General features: G+C 40.7%; 2 protein-coding genes across 3 annotated transcripts in view; one reads left to right on the top strand and one right to left on the bottom strand.

The window, feature by feature from the left end:
- Nucleotides 1–5,712: 5,712 nt before the first annotated feature.
- sp5l (Sp5 transcription factor-like) lies at nucleotides 5,713–8,044 on the top strand. The gene is made up of 2 exons (XM_010747827.3): nucleotides 5,713–6,169; nucleotides 6,491–8,044. The coding sequence occupies exons 1-2, from the start codon at nucleotides 6,116–6,118 to the stop codon at nucleotides 7,526–7,528; spliced, it is 1,092 nt and encodes a 363-aa protein (XP_010746129.1). The 5' UTR covers nucleotides 5,713–6,115; the 3' UTR covers nucleotides 7,529–8,044.
- Nucleotides 8,045–9,333: 1,289 nt separating this feature from the next.
- arhgef25a (Rho guanine nucleotide exchange factor (GEF) 25a) overlaps nucleotides 9,334–19,476 on the bottom strand; it is a 31,255-nt gene continuing 21,112 nt past the window's right edge. The window contains exons 4-16 of one of the 2 annotated variants that reach the window (XM_010747807.3): nucleotides 18,920–19,059; nucleotides 17,691–17,757; nucleotides 17,215–17,318; nucleotides 16,935–17,004; nucleotides 15,269–15,358; nucleotides 14,611–14,703; nucleotides 14,074–14,124; nucleotides 13,891–13,968; nucleotides 13,569–13,760; nucleotides 13,147–13,327; nucleotides 12,695–12,924; nucleotides 12,312–12,446; nucleotides 9,334–11,340 (exon numbers count right to left, since the gene is read on the bottom strand). In XM_010747807.3, coding sequence (XP_010746109.3) covers nucleotides 11,215–11,340; nucleotides 12,312–12,446; nucleotides 12,695–12,924; nucleotides 13,147–13,327; nucleotides 13,569–13,760; nucleotides 13,891–13,968; nucleotides 14,074–14,124; nucleotides 14,611–14,703; nucleotides 15,269–15,358; nucleotides 16,935–17,004; nucleotides 17,215–17,318; nucleotides 17,691–17,757; nucleotides 18,920–19,059 — 1,557 coding nt within the window. In that variant the 3' untranslated portion in view covers nucleotides 9,334–11,214. The remainder of the gene's footprint in view (nucleotides 11,341–12,311; nucleotides 12,447–12,694; nucleotides 12,925–13,146; nucleotides 13,328–13,568; nucleotides 13,761–13,890; nucleotides 13,969–14,073; nucleotides 14,125–14,610; nucleotides 14,704–15,268; nucleotides 15,359–16,934; nucleotides 17,005–17,214; nucleotides 17,319–17,690; nucleotides 17,758–18,919; nucleotides 19,060–19,476) is intronic. The other variant, XM_010747815.3, reaches the window with a different exon arrangement.

The raw sequence follows: 19,476 nt of genomic DNA, 5'->3' as shown, positions 1-19,476 counted from the left end.
TTTTGTCTCTACGTTTGCTTTTTTATTATTCATTTTATGTGGCATTGTACAGACAGGTAATTGTGTGGGAATTCCTCTTTTTAGGGAATTTACACAGCAAACCCTATGAATAAACAATTCATTCTTTCCTGGTAAATTAGTTATCATTAATTTTAAATGTTGTGTTCGGGATATGAATTAACATAAACACAGCACATGCAGAAAGGGTGCATGCAGTGGATACTTTAAGCACCAACAGGAAACTGTCACACTGCCGGTGTCTTAATCAGCAATCAGAATCAACATTACTGGACAAGTATGACAAATAGTCTATTAATGATTTGACTTCACCTCTCTGTAGTTTTAAAAATACAAATATACACAAATATATACTTACATATAAACAACAACAAGACCGACATATTGCATCTGCATGGAGAAAAAAAATCTATAAATATGGGTCTGGTATGTTGTGTTTAGTCCAATCATATATATTTATATATGTGTAGTTAATTATAGACGCATATACATTAAAGGTCCAGAGTGTAGGATTTAGTGGCATCTACTCGTGAAGTTTCAGACTGCAACCAACTGAATAGTCCTCACCTCAGCCTCCATTACAAGCGTAAAGGAGAAAGTACACCGGCTGCAAAACTTGCAACTTGCAGTCTAATCGTCACTGTGGCACTCTCCAGCAACCAACAGAACTTCAGGAAGTTACTGCTTCCAGCTAAGAACCACCTCAACTTGTCATTTTTTTCCACTTTGTTTGTTAAAAGGTCAGACTCAGGTTAGCTGTTTCATCCAACCTAATGCTGAACATAAAATATGAGAGGGGTTTCAAACAGTTCATCTAATTTTCAGCAAGAAAGCAAATAAGTGTATATCCCAAAATGTTTAAAATTAAATAAGTTACTGTAAATGACTCAATTTATTTTACTTTGGGCTTTACTTGTAGCTGTGTCACTTATTATCTCTTGATTGACTACATCTTTTCATGCAACTTTGCCACAAGTCTCTTTTTCAGATCAAACGCCATATTTTATAGGCCAAAACCTTCAAAGCATGTCATATCCTGTTGAGATGATGAAATGGCTATGAAGCACCATGAAAGTGACATTTGGCAGATGGACTGTATTCATCTTTATCACTGCAGAGTTCCTGTACTACTTTCCTTTGATAAAACATGAAACACATCCTCTGCTCAGATTTTCAGTCTGTGACAACTGTTTTAACTTCACTACTGATACATAAGTGAGGTTATTGTGAATCTTGAGCCTATTAAACAAAAAAAAATCAGTTCTGTGGTTAGTTTTTATTTGGTGACTTGCCATGCAACACAACATTTTGTTGACTAAAATCTGTTGCATGATAAAACTGATTTAACTTGGACTGTCATACTCGAGATTTGTGTAGATTTCATTAGTGGTAAAGGGCATCTCAGTTTATTTTCTATAACTGTCACAAAGGTGAAGAAGGCAGCGATTTCTTCAATCCATTTCTTTTATATGTACTTCCCAAACCCCCTCCATCTTCCCTGGATCTCTCTCTCTCTCTCTCTCTCTCTCTCTCTCTCTCTCTCTCTCTCTCTCTCTCTCCCTCTCCCCTTTCGTCTTTCGTCTCTGGGAGTATGGGTGCATGTCAAGTGATTGTTGAATTGAAATATTGATGTGGAGTATCAAAGCATGGCATAGCACTCCTGTGTTTCCAGAACTAACCACGAAGCGCTTTGATCAGATACTCCTGTGATCTGACTTCTGAAGTTGTTAAGAGTGCTGGAAAACAAAATGCAAACAAACTTCAAGTGCTCTTGGTATTGATAAAAGTTTTCTTTGACAAGTGGAGATGCGTGCTGTCTGCCTGCGTCTGCCCAAGACTGGAGATTTTGGGGTTTTCATACATGCTAATGGACAAGAGATGAGGGAATTATGATTTGTGAGTTTTCTACTTCTCACACACCTAGCAATGTAAACGGTGGTACAAGGGTGGGAATCATCACTGAACTCTGTTGTGATATCGAGAAGTACTGCAAAACTAATTAAATACTGTGATTCTCTGATTTATGCTTTAATTTCTATTAGAGTCTGATGACACTTAATAGGATTTATAATTTTATTTAATTTGCAAACTAAGACATTAAATTAAAACCTTAAATAAAATCTCTTAAAGCCATTAAAGAGCTACAATGCTTCCAAGCAAAGATTGAGTAATTAATTAATAACTTATAAGCCATTTTGGAGATTGAAGTGCTCTTCCAAGAAAGAAAAAATGATTTAATTGAGGTATTCCTACAGCATTAATTCATCGTTACATTATTCCTGTGTGAGCAGAAGAAGAGGGAGAAATGTTGTTTTCATCGGTTTTAACATCATCACCAAACTGCCAAATAAATATAACACGTAGAAAGATATTAGGAGCAGAGCTTAGGTGGCAAAAGAGTTTTGAACAAGTTCAAATTCCTGAATGGGCAGACAAGTGGAGGTCTTGTATTCACACAAAAAGCCAGCATGACCATCAAAATAACATGTTGTGACTGAAGTGAAAAGTTTAAACTCACATCATGGATGGATCTGAGTTGCAGTGAGTAGTTACTGAGCAAGGCACATTTGGCTACAGCGGTAAACCTCAATGTGCCTGATTGTACACATCAATCTCTCTTCAATATGTCTCTGTGCACCTCAACCCATCTCAGACACACACACACACACACACACACATGTCTAACTCAATAGGAAACAAGAAAGAGACTCCTGAATGCAGTATCAAATTGTTGCACTGTAAAGTCCAGCTGTTGGTGTTGCTCCTCATCCCAATGAAACTCAGTGTGTCATGTGTCATGGTAATTACGCTCCATCTTGTCCTGCCTTGGATTGCTGAATGGTTAAAGAGTGAAGCACTACAGTTAGCAGCAGGCTTTTACATGCTGTCTGTCTCATCCATTAGGCCACATTTGTCACACGAGGGCCATTGAGGCAGCACAGTGCTGTAAAATTGGCTTTTTGACATGGCCACCAGTACAAAGGCTGCTCTCCTCCATGGCTGCCCTTTTCGAGTGCAGATGGTCAGGACAGCTGGGACAATTTAGTGATCTGAGGCTTTTAAACTGCCCCCCAGGCATGATAAAAACAGCTTGAGTAGCCACTTGCATATTCTACGTTCTGAACTTAAGAGTAAGATTATGTCTGCAACACAAACAACACCATTTGTTTTCTACAGTGAACAAAAGGACTTAGAACTCTTCCAGGATCGTGAGGTTTCAAGTATCACAAAAAGCCCTGTTGAGTTTTAAAGTCTGTTAGATTTTTTCTTAGATGCACTTTCTGTGTTTTTCTGTTTAGAAAAAGATGCATTAGAGCATATCGCCTTGTTGGGATTTCGTCAGTGTCAGTTTTGAAGTTGAATTTGCTGGTAGCCACCCAGTCTGAGCATCGTGCGATGTATGACGGAGTGGGCCTGATTACCACCAATCTCACCAGCTGTTTAATGAACACAGGGACCTCTTTCTCTGGAAATGAGTTTTCCCTTGAAAACTGTGGAAGCCGTATCCAGGTCTATTTAAATGAGGTAACATGGGGAAGGTAAGCACCACCACATGAGCATTGTTTTCACAGTTCAAAGTGAGGAGAGAGTACTTTGCACTTCAAAGCCACTCATCTGGGAGGCAGTACAGTGGGGGTGGGGTGGCGTGGGGGAAGAGGGGACAGGAAATAAGAATCAGGGTAATTAACAACTTCTGCTCTGTAATAAACCAGAGACATGGTATACCTCTGCCTCCAAGATACACTTCTTTTTTCATGTCCTTCTCGCTCTTCTCCTTTACTACTGTTTTCTTTCATCGTAAATGTTCACTTTAATTTGGAATCATTTTCCCTCAATGATGTTGTTGTGGTGTTACATCATATTTCTTAATATTTGCATGAGGGATTTGTATCGTACACAATCTGTGCATTTGTCTTTAACTGCACCGTTGCATATGTTTATCTATTCTGAAATTATTTTGTTCAATTTGTATTTCAAGCCAGAGGTATTAGGAAACATAAAACAATCATAATTCATAAAAATGCTTCTTTCTTAGCTTTGCTGTTTTTTGTAAAGCTAATAATTAATCCGGTCTAACATCTTGTAAATATTTTTTATAGATTTGTCCTTTTTTTTTTTTAAGTTCCAACACACATATTTTCAGACTCACTCAGTTTGGTCCTCATATTAAAAAAAGAAAACACAATCCATGTGACTTGTTTGCGGGCTGCAGCTGAAGTCTGTACGTCATTGTGAGTCAGGAGAAATCTTTTGTTCCACACTGAGGTGTCTCTCTGTCAAGGACATAACGTAAGCTTAACCAAATGGTACAGTTTGGTGATGATTTCACTGCCTTTTGTTTTGTTTTTTTAATGGTTTAATTCTAACATTTACAACTTAAGTGGAATACAAGAAACTTTACATTTCAGTTCAAAATAATTTAGGAAGTTTAGAAATTTCCTAGCTGCCTCCTATTTGGGGTATGTTTGTTTAAGGATCACAGTCTGTGAAATAAGGAGTAGATAAGTAGATAAGTGAGGAACTAGGAATTTACATGAGAAACAGGTTCCCAGCCTGGATTTAAACTCTTAACATTGTAATGGTGAACAGACTTACAGAATGAGATTAAGCCTCAATCTGCATTTAATGGAGCAGATCTGAAGCGGCCTCTACTTGAACTCTGAAATGTGAGAATGTCACACAGGGTAGCCTATTTGACATGTCACCCACTGGTGAGAACTCAGAGGCTTTGATTGAGTTTTATCAATTAGCTTTGTGAGGGAAAATACTGTGACTGTCTTCATAGTGTGTGAGCCTCACGCCTGCCAGGCTGAAGAGCTGTTCTGCTGCTGTCATAATCAGTGAATGAAGAAAAAAAAAATACAGTCCATGTATTTCTTCATCTTTGTATCCAAAAATAAAAACGGTTTGTGCTCATTATCTACATGATGTATGTAAGCAGAATTGTGCATAACTGCAGCTTCACATTTTAATTTAACTAAACCAAAAGTGCATGTTAATGCAAAATTATTATTATATACAGAACTATAATTAAATGTAATAAGATCTTTTTGGCCTGACATCACTGTCTCTGACATAACGTTTTATTTTTCATCCCACATGTACTTTTTTTGCTGTCCTGTAAGTATGAATCAATTACTTTTTAAAATTCTATTTGTTTGTTTGTTTTTTTGTCTTAATATTTATTGACTGGAGGTGATAGTTTGCCCACCTTTTCATTTAACGCAGCATCATTTATTGTTGCCAAAAATAAAAATCCATGTGTTTACTATATTTACTTGAATTCCCACAGTGGACTTAAAGCAGTATGCAAATGCTCCCAGTGTGAAAAATATTTTGACTAAGCTGGCTATATTAATCTTAGATCTTTTAACAGACTAAGCACTTTGTTCTTGTACTAAGCGTGGTCCTAAATGTAGACACTGAAAGTTTCAGAAACAGTGATTGTTAACACTTTGAAATAGTTTTTTTGTGGATTTACTTGAAACTTAAATGGAATACAAAATCTCCAGAGAAGTTACAGTACATGAGGATACTCTAAGTGAAACATTACAGGGGATTTTTTTTAATCATGCCTCATTTTTTTTTCAGAACAATTGGAGGAGGAGTCAGTTCTTGGGGTCAGCATTTGGTTGAAATTGGGTGAAATTATGAGTAGCCCACCCCTTCACCTAACAATCCCCCCTCCTCCCTCCTTCACATCTCCTCTCTATTGACTGGCTCTCCTGCATCATACTGGAGACCCCGTTGAGAGGATCTTTTCTCTCTATAAAGAGAAGATGCAGCTCAGGCGCCTTTGAGATGATCGCAAGGATTTACTGCGCGCGTCTCTGCCTCTAACTTCAGACGGGCATTCACGGCTGCTTCAACACCAAATCATCTGGACTGTTAGCACACGAACAAAATTTACCGAGTGGACTGAGAAACATTTGAATGTCGCGGGATTTCACAGTCTATTCTACCAGAGTGCCTGAGTCACCCAAGATCTGAATGCGAGCATCCTTTCCTTCTGCGCTCCGAGCTGTAGTTTAGACTTTGTGCGTCGTCGCCTCTCGGCGCAGTTTGTGTTGCAGGTGCGTGGAGGAGGACAGGACAGATGGCTGCGCTGGCGATACAAAGGACTGACAACTTTTTGCACACCTTTTTACAGGTTTGTTGTCTCTTTTAACACAATGCACCCGGATTAATTATCTGCTTTTTAGTTCTGTGAGTCGTGCGTAATAAATGCTTGATCCCTATGAAAATAATTAACTTGTTATAATGGTAAAATAATTTGCAAATGAACATAAAACAGACTAAAGAATATCAGGACAAATGTTTAGTTTAAGTCTTTCAATTAATTGATGATAATATAATACATAATATAGTCTTTAAGATAATCTTTAAATTTTACATTAAGGGAGATATAAAGCTTTAAGTTGTCTTCAAGGTGGTCCATGTATGTAATGTGTTTTTTTGTTTCACCACACAGGACCGGACGCCCAGTTCCTCTCCAGAGGGAGCACCTAACGCCCTCTCCTTCCTGGCCACCACCTGTAGCCAGGCCTGGCAGGTGGGAGGCACTATGGGCTCAGAAGGCTCCCAGTTTCCCTACGAGGGCACCGTCAGCTCCACATCAGGAATGTTTCAGCTCTGGAGCAACGACATGGCGCCAAGCACAGCCCTAAGTACACACCAGATGACCTTCACAGTGCCCAAGGTGCAGTTTCCTGGACACATGCAGTCTGGCCTGGGTCACCATCATCATCATCCCCATCATCACCACCACCATGAGCTGCCTCTCACCCCTCCGGCTGAACCCCCCTCCTCCTACTCATTCGAACTCTCCCCTGTCAAAGTGCTGTCCTCGCAGCCACAGGCCAATGGCCCCTATTATCCTCAGCACAACAGTGTGGGACAAAACTTCCCCAGCTTCCTCCAGAACTCCTCAGCCAGACATCACCTAAGCGGGGGCCATGTGGAAGATGGGCAGCAGTGGTGGAGCCTTCCCCAAACCAATGCCACCCCTTCCAACCATCCCTTCTCCTTAGGCAGACAGCTGGTTTTGGGACATCAGCCCCAGATAGCTGCGCTTCTCCAGGGCACCTCCAAGGGTCTGCTGAGCTCCACTCGCCGCTGCCGCCGCTGCAAGTGCCCCAACTGCCAGGCGAATGGTGGAGGGTTAGAGTTTGGAAAGAAGAGACTGCACATCTGCCACATCCCAGAGTGTGGGAAAGTGTACAAGAAGACCTCTCACTTGAAGGCACATCTGCGTTGGCATGCCGGGGAGAGGCCCTTCATCTGTAACTGGCTCTTCTGTGGTAAAAGCTTCACCCGTTCAGATGAGCTACAGCGGCACCTCCGCACACACACCGGAGAGAAGCGCTTTGGGTGTCAGCAGTGCGGCAAGAGGTTCATGAGGAGTGACCACCTCTCCAAACATGTCAAGACCCACCAGACCAGGAAAAGCCGGTCTGGGCAGCCTTCACAGAGCACGGACCCTCTGCTCACCAATATCAAGAGAGAGTAATCTCTGTGGTCCATCATTCAAAAATAATAATCAATCAATGAACAGACTGTGTGACTTACACTTACTGCCATAGGTTTGCACTATAGAGGGTAAGCATCAAGCTCCCTGAAGATCTTCCATTGTCAAAGCCCTACTTTTGTCTTAAAGTAGTAAAAATATATTTAGAGACCATTTTTAATCAAAGTCATCTGTGCTGTTTGGGGAAAGGCACTTTTAAAGAATACTTGAAGCTTTTTTCAGCGATATTGTGAGAATTGTCCTGAATTCAGTGTCCTTTTCAAGTTGCCACATAAACAGACTTCACCGTAAATAAAACTAATTTCTTTGAAAAAAATTAAGATTTGTACAAATTTCAGCTGATGTAAAAATCTAATTTTTTTTTCAGAGTTCATTTTGTAAATATTTTATTCATGTGAAGGACGTAGCATACATGAGCGAAATTTCCACAAGGTTTCCTTTAATATGTTGTCCATATTATCATGTTCAAAATAAATGTATGCCTTCGTACAGCTAAAATGATCATTTCTGCTCTCGCAAACAGGTTCAAAATGAGAAAATGCTTATGCTGCTGTTGATAATTAGATTTTTATTCCTAAACATATCCTAATTTGTCTGCTTCAAGGTAGGGATCTTTTTTTGAAATGTGAGTCTTTGATCTACAGATTTATCTCGTCTGCTCTTAGGCAGCAGTGTGAAGCACCATTGCTCCAGACTAACAAACATATAAAATTTTTAAGTTCTTTGTAAATTATGTATAAATATCATGAACAATTTTATTGTGGTTATGGCCGCATGTAAATTTTAATAAACATTGTCCTTGCTTAAACAATTTCACTGTTTCTAATAATGTTATTTTCCTACATCTTGACGGCTGATTGTGAAGTAAATATTTATGACAGTGAGGCTCAATGGTTTTAAACTTCTTAGCTCATTCAATAAATGTGTGAATTTCAGATGCCCCGGAGCTCCTAAAGATCTAACACTTTATTTAAATGATAATTCGATTGCATTCAGAATACAAATGCTGCTCATTGTGCTGCTGGTGTGAAGGAAGAAGCTCCTAAAGAAGACCTAACATGGTGGGCTGTTCAAAGATTTTCACACCTCAAAGTAAATACTCAATCTATTGATGGGGCTGTTTGTCTCGCCTGCTGCAATCAAGTTCACAGTCATGTGGCTTTTAATGAGTGTTTTCTTTCTCTCAATGGAGAAGATTGAGTCAACAGATGCAACAGAGGGCACTGGAGAGGAATTCCCTGTGAATGGGACCCCTGTTGTTGAGACCCCCTCAGTGGTGACAGGAACTCCCTTTGATTTTGCACCCTTGTGAAAGTTAATACCCCTTTCCCCCCCTCTGTCCACAGCCTTCATATATCACAGCCGTGTTACGATCGGCAATGCTTTACTGCCCAGAATGGGGCTTTATTCAGAGGCCAGCCAACCAGATGTCTGCTCATCCAGGGGTTTCTTCTCTTTGTTTTTAATCCTGTTTGAACTTTCTTCAAGGGGGATGTCGAAGCAAGTAAAATGCTTTGCCTTTGTCTTTATCGGGGGGAATCCCAAAAGTGAGTCTGAGGACCTCCAGGTCCATAATAAAATAATACTTTAGTTGCACCGGTTGCATCGGTTGACTTAATAGAATAAGCAACTGTAAGAATGTATATATATGCCAATATTAATCATCACAAGTGGTTACAATATATAAACTTCAACAGGATATTTAAGCATCTGTACACACTGAAAGAGTTCTTCTAATCAAACCAATCAAGAGAGATTATATAGAGAAACACAAACACTGCACTCAGTTTCAAAAAGACACTTTTATTTGATATGATACAACAGTTTCTTCTCAGTCAAACATGGCATTAATCAACCCTCTCTGTTGGTTTCATGTCCTTGCTTTTGGTTCTCTGTCGTTGTATTTGTTTTGATGCAAAACTGCCTGATCAGTAATTCCCATGAAAACACGACAGTTCACATTAACTGCAGATGAATTCTGTGAGATGGCTCCACTCACTTTCCTAATGTCTCACCTCTCCTCAGTTTACCTTGTGTCATTTATTATTGTTTAGGGTGGGGTAGACTATTGAGCAGCTTTTGTTTCATTTTGAGCACTGAAATTTGAGACCTATTGATCTTTGTTGCGGTATGATCAAACTTAACTGTAAGTGAAAGCCTTGTGGGGACCTCTACTGGCCACAAAGAAGAACTGATTTGATATTGACAGGATAGCCCCTTCATCTAGTCTTCTGCTTTTGTCACTTAGGTGTTATAATCTAGATCTGTAATAACAAAGATTTCTTATTTAGTAAGCGTAGTGGCAAACTGAACTATAGTAGTATTTTAGTGGTCAGCTGCTGTTTTTGGCACTGTTGTCTGAGAAAGAGGGGGCATGCAGATTCATCAACATCACTTTTCATCCAGCAAAATACTAACTTTCATTTAAATCAACCGGAACAGTGACATTTATCAGCATACCTGGGTCATTCTTCATTTTACAAGTCGAAATTTATGATTGCCTTTATGGTATGCACTGTACAGTATTTAGTCCATGAGGGCAAAAGCTAACAGAGATTATAGAAATGGTGCACAGCCTTGACATGACAACAGTGGACTAATAAAACAATTTATATTAGTTTAAACCAATGCACTTTAAAGGACTCATGTCCCCTGAACCACAAGCACGCCACTTTGACCTGGGTAGAAAGATCTGTGTAAAGTAGCACTGTGACGGTCAGTCACCAAGGAGATGTTGCATGCAACACTTTGGGTCAGCACAGCAGTCCCTTTGAATGCACCTACCATATCTAGCAACTCCTCTGGAGTTGCCCAAAGAGTAAAATGTATTCTGAAGTGACGTCATACCCACAGAAGACCTCCAGGGGGCTCCATCATGCCTTTTTTGTCCAGATCAAACGAGGGCCAGTCAAACAGAATAAGAGAGCACACAGGAGCTCTCAACACTGTGGCAAGAAAGAAAGTTCTTCACTTTCAGTTGAAATCCGAGTGTGTTAAGTCTTTGTGGCATGTTCACATCAAGTGTTCTGTTTTTTTCCCATTCTTATTGACATAAACAGCAAACTCAGTTGTCAGCAGGGAAATGACTAAATGTATTAATGTAGCTGTTCTTGTCTTCACAATTGGGCATCAGAATTACCAGAGAGTACAAGAGGAGCCACTGCCACTCCTTGCACACTCACATGCACACACATTGTTGCACAAAGGTACATACACGCACACAATCAACTCCAGTGACTGCCCCAATTAGGAATGGATATTTCTTCATTAGACAAATTTACCTTGTCCTTTGACAGAGAGAGGAGTATAGTATACAAACTCTCAAAAAGGTAAAAAGCAGAAATTGCCTTGACACTGAGTGTTAAATGAGTGTTTTCCCTCTGAGCCCAGTAACATCCAGTAACTGGAGCTGTTCATGTACACTCACGGTGGCCTAAGCTAGTCACCTTCCATTGAATGGCTCCCTAAAAACAGGAGCAAAGTCATTTTTATAGTTGCAGCCCATAATTCCTTCATATGTTCCTTCGGGTTCATTCATTATCCTCCAGAAAAATCAACCAGGTAACGGTCCAACTTGGCATAAACAGACAGTAGACAAGTCTTCTTGTCTCCACAGCTGTGGCGTTAGCTGCTGTCCTCCTGACTCAGGAGACATATAGTATCAGAGTTCATAGGTCATCCTCTGCTAGCTGAGCCAGGTTGCTGGGGCGTCGTCCGGCTGAGGGGCCCGACAATGGAGCCTGGATCCCAGCATCAGTAGCATGACCCCTTCGGCAGCCCTCTCCTGCTCTCTGCTGGGTAGAGAGGGAACATTCACCACACAGCTATGAAATACTTCAGTGTACTGCACTAACATATCTAATAATAATATGTCAGTTGTGGACTGATAAAACAGTAGTGAAATATATTGCCAAACACTGAAGGGAATATTAGGACTTTTTTCATTTGCAGCCTCAATCTAAAAATTCATTGGTCAAAGTTCAGTCCGTTTGCCTCAGCATAAGTGTGGGAAACAATTATCTGCCTTTGATAGGCATCTCTCTCTGATTTCCTCGTCCGGCTCAGCCTGATTCCTGTTTGCTTTGTACCAAGCCTATCCAGTCTGAGTAAACAGAGAGAGGGGTGGAGAACAACAACTGTTCGCCTGTATACATGCTGAGGACAACAGCCCACTGATGACAGGGGGAGACTTGCTAATGGTAATCTAAAGCCCAACAACAGGATGCTCTTATTGTTCACTGACCAGATGGATAAAACTTCAAAGTAAAGACAGACAAGCCTGAAATTTTGGAAAATGTAATTTTTTGTGCAAATGTTTGTGGAATTTCCCTTCTTTGTTTTCAGCTAAGTGAAACAAGTGGTGCTATAATTGTAACCCGTTTCCTTCAGAAATATCCTGTTTTTTATTGATTCCCTTTTCATCCATTAGGGGGAGAAATAACTCTTCTTATGACTCAACAAATCCCTTCACTGCATGTGACTCAAAAATAAATGATTACAATTTACTAAAGTCTTTCATCTTTTAATTAACATTAATGAGCACATTGGGATTATTATTAGACGTTGTACAATGGCCCATTATTTCCCCAGTGTTGAGCTTGCTGCGGCTTGTTTTTTGTCATTAATTTTTCCAATATTGGTGTTGAATAATAACTGCTAGACAACCCTGAAGCACAGTGTTCATCTACGTGCAAAATAATGTTAAATGTAACTCAGAGGCCCCAGCATAGACAGCTTTGTCTCTAAATGCATGCATATACACTACCTGTGCACTTTGTGTGGTGGCTGTGTACAGCCCATTTGACACAGCTTGACAGTTTGGCTGATCAGTGAAGCCCAGTTGGACATGTGATGGAGAAACAGTGTGGGAGTCAGCAGGACATGGCTGGACCACAGTGGGCTGCAGAAGCAAACAACAGGTAGGTCACTCACTGACACTGTAGCTCATGCACACAATACTTTTGTTGTTTTTATTATTCCATCAGTGCAGACAGTCCAGTCAGGCAGCCAAAAAAGCTTAAAGGATAAGCAGGTCTGGCAGTGTCCTGGGTGTTTCATGAATAGAAATACTGTGTTTGAGTGGGCAGTTACTGCAGGTCACAGTCACTGAATGTGGGGCGGAGAAAGAGACAGCTAAAGAAAACCTACGTCCCGCAGTGAGTATGTCTCGCTGGGTCCTTGGCCCTGGCCTTGGCTGGGTAGGTAGAGTGTGGGCAGGGAGGTGTTGTGAGAGTGAAGGGAGGGCAGCTTATGACGGTCTATAGAGGCAGAAGAGTGGGGCCGAAGAGCGCTGGCAGCAGACAGAGGGGGCCTCATGCTGCGGCCCAGGCTATTAGACTTGCTCTCTCGCCGCTGGTACTCAATAGGTGACTGTAAGGCTGAAAGACACAGAGATACAGAGATAGATCTTATAATGCTTTACATCTGATACTGAATGTTCTACAAAGCATTACATCATGTGGATTCAGCACTTTCCTCAACTGCTTACAATGCATCTGCACTCCAAACAGAGTCAATAAATGAAAAATATGTCAAGCTGAAACAAGATTTATGGATCCAGGGAAATGTGGCGTCATCTTTAGAGTTCAGCTGGGACTTACCATTGAGGAAGTTACGCTGGGATTCCAAGATCTGAACAACATCATTGACCCAGGCCCTGCAGATCTCAGGGGAGGAGGCCAGCAACTGGAAACGCACCACACTCCCGTCAGGGTTGCGTGATGTCAGCACAAGTCGACCATCATCGCCGTCCACAGTGGGCTCCACCCCCAGGCAGCTCACCTGGAACATATCACATCTGACTAGCATGTGGAGTCCGGCCTGTTGAGTTGCTTGTTAAATATCTCACTTACACATGCAAGCCTCAGTGCCATGGCATTATGTAATGTGTGCTGATTTAGGCAAGAATTAGTGTGGATCTGTTGTGTAACTGATAACCTGGGACCAAAACGTACTTTCTCAAATTTTATTTTGCTAAAACATCATGTGTAGCTGATCTGAGTTCACTGAGGCTCACACCAACCTTGATGCTGTTCTTAAAGATGTATCCCGGGAGTGAGAAACCTTTCTTCCTATCAATTGGCTCACTGAAGATGACCAGCTGCTCAAACAGGAAGATCCGTCTTTCCTTTGCCCGGGACAGGAAGCTACTGTCCTGTTCGGTAACAGTGAAGGTGTCTTGCTGGAGCAGCTTGCCCTGGGCTGTGATCTTCCCCTGGTACCACAGCAGAAGATAAACACAACAAAAAGGGGAAGTGGTTATGGTGTGGTTTTCATGGACTGAATAGTTGGCATGAGAAATGTTTTGAAGACTGTGACGGATGGTCTAAATTCCTGAGACGTACCTCAAAGCCTTGTAGTCTGCCCACATTCATCATGTCATTGCAACGTTTTGGCACAAAGCACATCACTTCTACTGCTTTCTGTTTAGACAAAAGAGGCTGTTATCAAGAATACTAATAAAAAGTATGGTTTTGCACATACAAAGAAACCCTTTAAAACTTATATTTATGCATCAGTACACCAACCTCCAACTCCTCTGTGTCCATCCCAGCTTTGGTGTAATACTTCAGGAAGTCCTGGTCAAATAAACACAGCATGGTCACCAGAGCATTCCAGGTTTACTGCTCAGAGTAAGCTGAGGACATCTGGAAGAGTATTTATGGGTGCTGAACCCACCTTTCATTTGAATGCCAAAGGGCAACGTTTTATATTTAGGCAAAGTTTTATACCAGGGATGTCATTTTACGATCATCTTCAAAGACTCTTACGTATGATTGTTTAAATCTTCTGGTAAGAATGGAGTCTCATTATGTAATTTGCCTCTTCCTCTCTGGCTGGAAAGTAGCCTGAGCAGACAATGCCACCGGTGTGTCGTCAGTGTTTCTACACAGAGGGGCGCATGTGTGTGTGTTTGTGTGTGTGCGCTTGTATGTTTACAACCCTGTGACTGGACCTGCTGTGTGTGAGACAGCTGCACAGTGAACACCAGTATATGTGTGTGTGTATATATATATATAGGTGTTGGTGTGTTATCAACAGCACAGCAGTGTTCTGCTTTTCACCTTGAGGAGCAGCTGGTACTTCATGATCCTCTGGACAGGTTTGATGAGTAGGTCGTTGAGCTGCAGCCTGTGGCCCAGCTGCTGCCGCAACTCCTGACAGCGAAGACAGACACAACACAACACCATTCAAAATGACAGCCACTGCACAAATAACAGCAGCTAATAGCCCATATAATCCCACTAAGACAATCTATTACAGCGATTACACTGTTTGTCTGCTTGTCTTGTGTTTGCTGTCAACGAAAAGGAACTGATTATAATCTGAATAATAAATGGCGGCGGAAAAAACACCCACATGGTCATGTATAATATATAGTATGAGAACAGTTAAACATTCATGCATACTAAATGGCTTATTAACCACAGGCCTGAGTGGCAGGTGACAAGAGTATCGGTATACAAGTGTTAGTCCTGAATCAATAAGTCAATACATTTGAAAACAAGTTTAAAACTGAATAATTAAGTAAAAATTCCAAACATTTGCTGGCTACAACTTCTCATGAGTGAGAATTTGCTGGTTTTCATCTTTGAAAATTGAATATTTGGGGGTTTTGTTGATCAGACAAAACAAATGTTTGACTTTAGGAAGATTTCATGAGCATGTTTTGCCATTTTCTGATTTTATAGATGAAACAAATATATTGCAAGCGGTACTCACCTCAAAATAAGTCTCAATATATTCTGAGACGATGTGTTCTGACTTGGGCTTGTTCTGACAGTATACAACGTACATATGCAGACGCCTCTCCTGCATTATAAGCCAAACAAACATCTCATTACAAAAATAATTCAGTTGAACTTTTGATACAAATTAGCCACAAAGTGAAAAAGTACTATAACATGAGCCTCACTGTGAGAAAAATTGCATCTTTAATTGCATTACAAATAAATAAAAATACCCCTAAAAGTGACCTAAAACAGAACGAACGAAAATCAATGTGCAGTGTCTGGTTGCTTCTGGGAGCAGAGCAATAATGGTTTGTCTCAAAGTACGAGTCCTTTGAAGCTGACTCTGTCTGGTTAGCGCCCACTCTTGTGTGACTAATTGGCACGGGAGTGCAGATGTGGCAAACCAAAGAGCCCTAATGGAGTCATGTGTAGATGAGCATCAGGTTATGTATAATTTACCCAGGTTATCCTCAGTGTAACCAGACCCTTTTAGAGCTGATATAAGACTGTACCTAGCAACAGACTGCATGGCTCTGTAACCTAGAGACCAATGAGCTGCTCCAGCTGAATATGGACATCATGTAACACTGCAGAAGACGATTGCCTGCATCTGTCCACCAGTGTCAGTATATCGGTGTGGCTGCATGTTTACAAGTGTTTCTATGTTGTATGTGTGCAAGTAAGCACACATGTTGCATGTCAGTGACACAACCCTTGTTCAAAAGCGGATTGTGCTTTCTGCTTTTCATTAAAGCCATGTTCCCAGTCTGCTTGTTTTCACAGTTTGACACCATGCTTAGATTTAGTTACAAGTTTCTTTATTCCCCCGCAGGCTTTTTAAGTTGATTATCCTGTGGGCTGAGCCTTATTGAATTGTTTAAAGAGCTACAGACAGAGAGAGTGAACATAGCAAAAGAGAGAGGCAGACATTTAACTTAATCATCTTCAGACAAAAAGCAAAGCCGAGTTGGTCAAATTACCCATCATGTCTGCCTGGTCTGCACGTGCCGCCACTTAACCAATATACATAAATTTAATTTTGCTCCCTGTAAAAGGCCTGTGACCCTATATCGTCTCAGTCTCTATTCTTTTCTAAGAACAATATAATTAACAGGGACTCTGTCTCGCATGTGTCACTTTGCTTCATTAGTCAGTCAAGATATGAAGAAAAAGGTAGGTTGCCATTTTGGGTGGAAAAAAAGTCTTCATATAAAAGAAGCTGGGCTGACGGTATGTTTTTCCTCGTCTTATTCTTTCTGGCTGTTTTTTCCCTGGTGTTTCCTGACCAGTCCACCCCAAACTGGAAATCAGCCAGTGTGTCGTTTGTGTGTGTGTGTGTGTGTGCGCATGTTTTCCCTGTGCACTGTTGTAAAAACAGAGCTGGGCCGAGACGTATCAGTAACAGGGAAGTGCAAGGAGAGACACTGGCAGTAGAGAGAGAAGGAGGGAGGTACGGTATAGGATAAACAGGAGCTCTGCATGTTTTCTTAGCTCTGTTTACCTTCAGAAAGCACAAGGAAACAGACCCAGACACATCCACTGGTGTGTGTGTGTGTGCGTGTGTGCGTGTGTGTGTGTGTGTGTGTGTGTGTGTGTGTGTGTGTGTGTGTGTGTGTGTGTGTGCATGTGTCTGTGCCTACAGTAGTCATACTCACATGTTTAATAAAGAGCTGAGCCAGCCTCTCTGGCTCTGCCAAACACTTCTCCAGCTCTCCCAGGAAGTAGCTGCAGAGAGAAAACACACACACAAACACAATCACCCCAAAACGGAAGGTCAGATTTGTCTACTGACCTATTGTTCCTTTGTCTTCCACTCAGCCACCAACACAATACTGTGAAAATCACTATTTGCCTTTCGCTTTGAATGCAACTTGATCAAATATACAATTTTCCACATGTGGAACTAAATGTATTTTTAAAAAATCATGGACTTACTCTTTATGCCAGTCAAATATTTGGTGAATGTTCCCAAAAACAATCTTGTCTTTTCCCTTCATGTCCTCCGGTATACTCTTGGCATTCATTGTGCCCATGTAGCCCTGCAAGGAAATGACAGAGCTGTTTGTTCACACCTACAAAAAATTATAACACACTACAGCAATCCCACACCAGCTATTATTAAACGTTTATTAACATTCAGACGACAAGAATTCTTTTGTGAACCAAAATATCTCCGGCTATTTAAGGCACCGGGAGACAGATCACCTTGCAACATAATACTCTTCAAGATAATAATTCACAAAATCTGCTCAAGACTGCAGACGGTGGGATGAAGGCAGACCAAAGTGTGGAGACAAATGAATGAATTGTGATGATAAGGATTTAGAGCTCTCTCTGACAGACTGGGTGGAGTTCCCTCTTCTCTGTGAGTGCAGATTCTGTGTTCTTAGCTGGCAAACTGCAAGGTTTACCTCCACTATGAGCCCCAGGTCTGCCACATAGTGCTTCTCAGTCTCAATAAGCTCCTTCAGTACGTACCTGTAAAGATACAAATGAGGGAGGATTAGTGTTAGAGTTGCTGAAGTTTTTTTTGCAAACTGCACTTTAGTTTTACAAGTCTCAGTTTCCTAATAATTTTGCAGAAAGGTTTTGAAACCAAATTGCAATTTCATAGAATGTTTCCTGGAAAGGATTATGTAGTTACAAGGAAAATGGTGACTGGTACACTTTCATTTAAATGAATTGAATTAATTAGCATAACCTAATCTTAACTCCACTAGTTTTTTTCCAGGGCTTTCAACTGTATCATACAGTCTTCATCAGGCAATAGAGTTAGCTTTGTCATGGCAATGGCTCAGTCAGTCAGTCATTAAAATGGTTTTGTCAAATGTGAAATAGAAGGATTCAAACAAATAAATTATTTAAGTGAATGAGTCTCTTGCATTTAAACAAATCAGTAACTGCTTATAAACTTGATAAAACTATGTAATTACAATATAATATACTACAAGAACTACTTATGTAGCCTACAGTCTTATTACACCATGTCTATTTTCCCCATAAGTATGTAGTATACATTTTAAATTAGCATCAAACTAATTTCTCATAGACCTTTCTATTTTAGTGCAGTGACCAGCTCTATAGGCTTTTTCACAGCAACTTTCTTACTGAAATCAGATTGAAATATTCTTACTCTATTAGCAGATTTTCTTTTTTTTTATTGTTTTTGCCATGCTAGCAGCATAGCACAAGGAAGGGTAATGTAAGTCTGAAATAAAAGTCTTGTCAAATATTGGATGGTTTGCTAGACAAACATTTGGCAACTCCAAAATTATTTGTTTTTATGACTTTGGTGATCTCACTTTGTCAAATACTTTGGTTTGTGACCAAATGTCTGCTACGTGACTTTCCTAGCAGCATCAGAGATATTTTGTGTTTAGCGCTAGTTAGCAAATATTATCACAACATACTAAACTAGAATAATGAACTTACTTAACTTGAACTTAAACCTCATTGTGTTAAAATTGTCAGTATGAGCATGATAAAATGATTTTTGCAGTGCATATGGTGAAATCTAACACATTACAAAATGACAACTGCACTTAAATATAATGTTTGCTATAATACATTTATGTACAGAATATGTTGCAGTGGCACATGTGTCCCCCGTGTCTGGATCTTTATCAATAAAAACACATACATGCTTTTCTCTAAGGCACTCTTCCTCTCCTCCTCAGTGTCAGCTGCAGCTGACCATTGGCTGGAGGTGTCGTCCATCAACACAGAGCCGCTGTCATCTGGCAGAACACTGGTGGACTGGGTGTCAGAGAGGGAGACAGGCTGACAGACAGACAAACAGACAGACAGATAGACAGACAGACAGAGAAACTGTTTATCAAAGGGTCCAGTGCCAGTATTGTGGATCATGCCAGGAATAAAGTAAGCTAGGGGAGATAAAGAGCGGGAGAGACATGATAATGATGCAGGTTGCCAAGGTGACCAGGGAGAGCAGAGAGACACGAGGAACAGAGACTGAATGATAAGAAGATCAGATTCAGATAGTCACCATTAATGATCCGTGCTGCACACATCAGCCACAGATATATGGAGAGAAAGAGATTAAAAGATAGACAGAGTTACACAGAGCAGTAGGCTCCAGAGCCTGACGTAGGAGATGACAAACAAAGCTGTGAAGGTTCTTGATGGAGTTTCAGAGAACGAAGAAGCACGCCTGCTTGCAATCACATTACATTTCTG

This window comes from Larimichthys crocea, chromosome XV (assembly GCF_000972845.2).
Source record: "Larimichthys crocea isolate SSNF chromosome XV, L_crocea_2.0, whole genome shotgun sequence".
NCBI classification, from domain to species: Eukaryota; Metazoa; Chordata; class Actinopteri; family Sciaenidae; genus Larimichthys; species Larimichthys crocea.
Note: the sequence above shows the minus strand (reverse complement) of the source record. Positions and strands in the feature narration are given on the sequence as shown.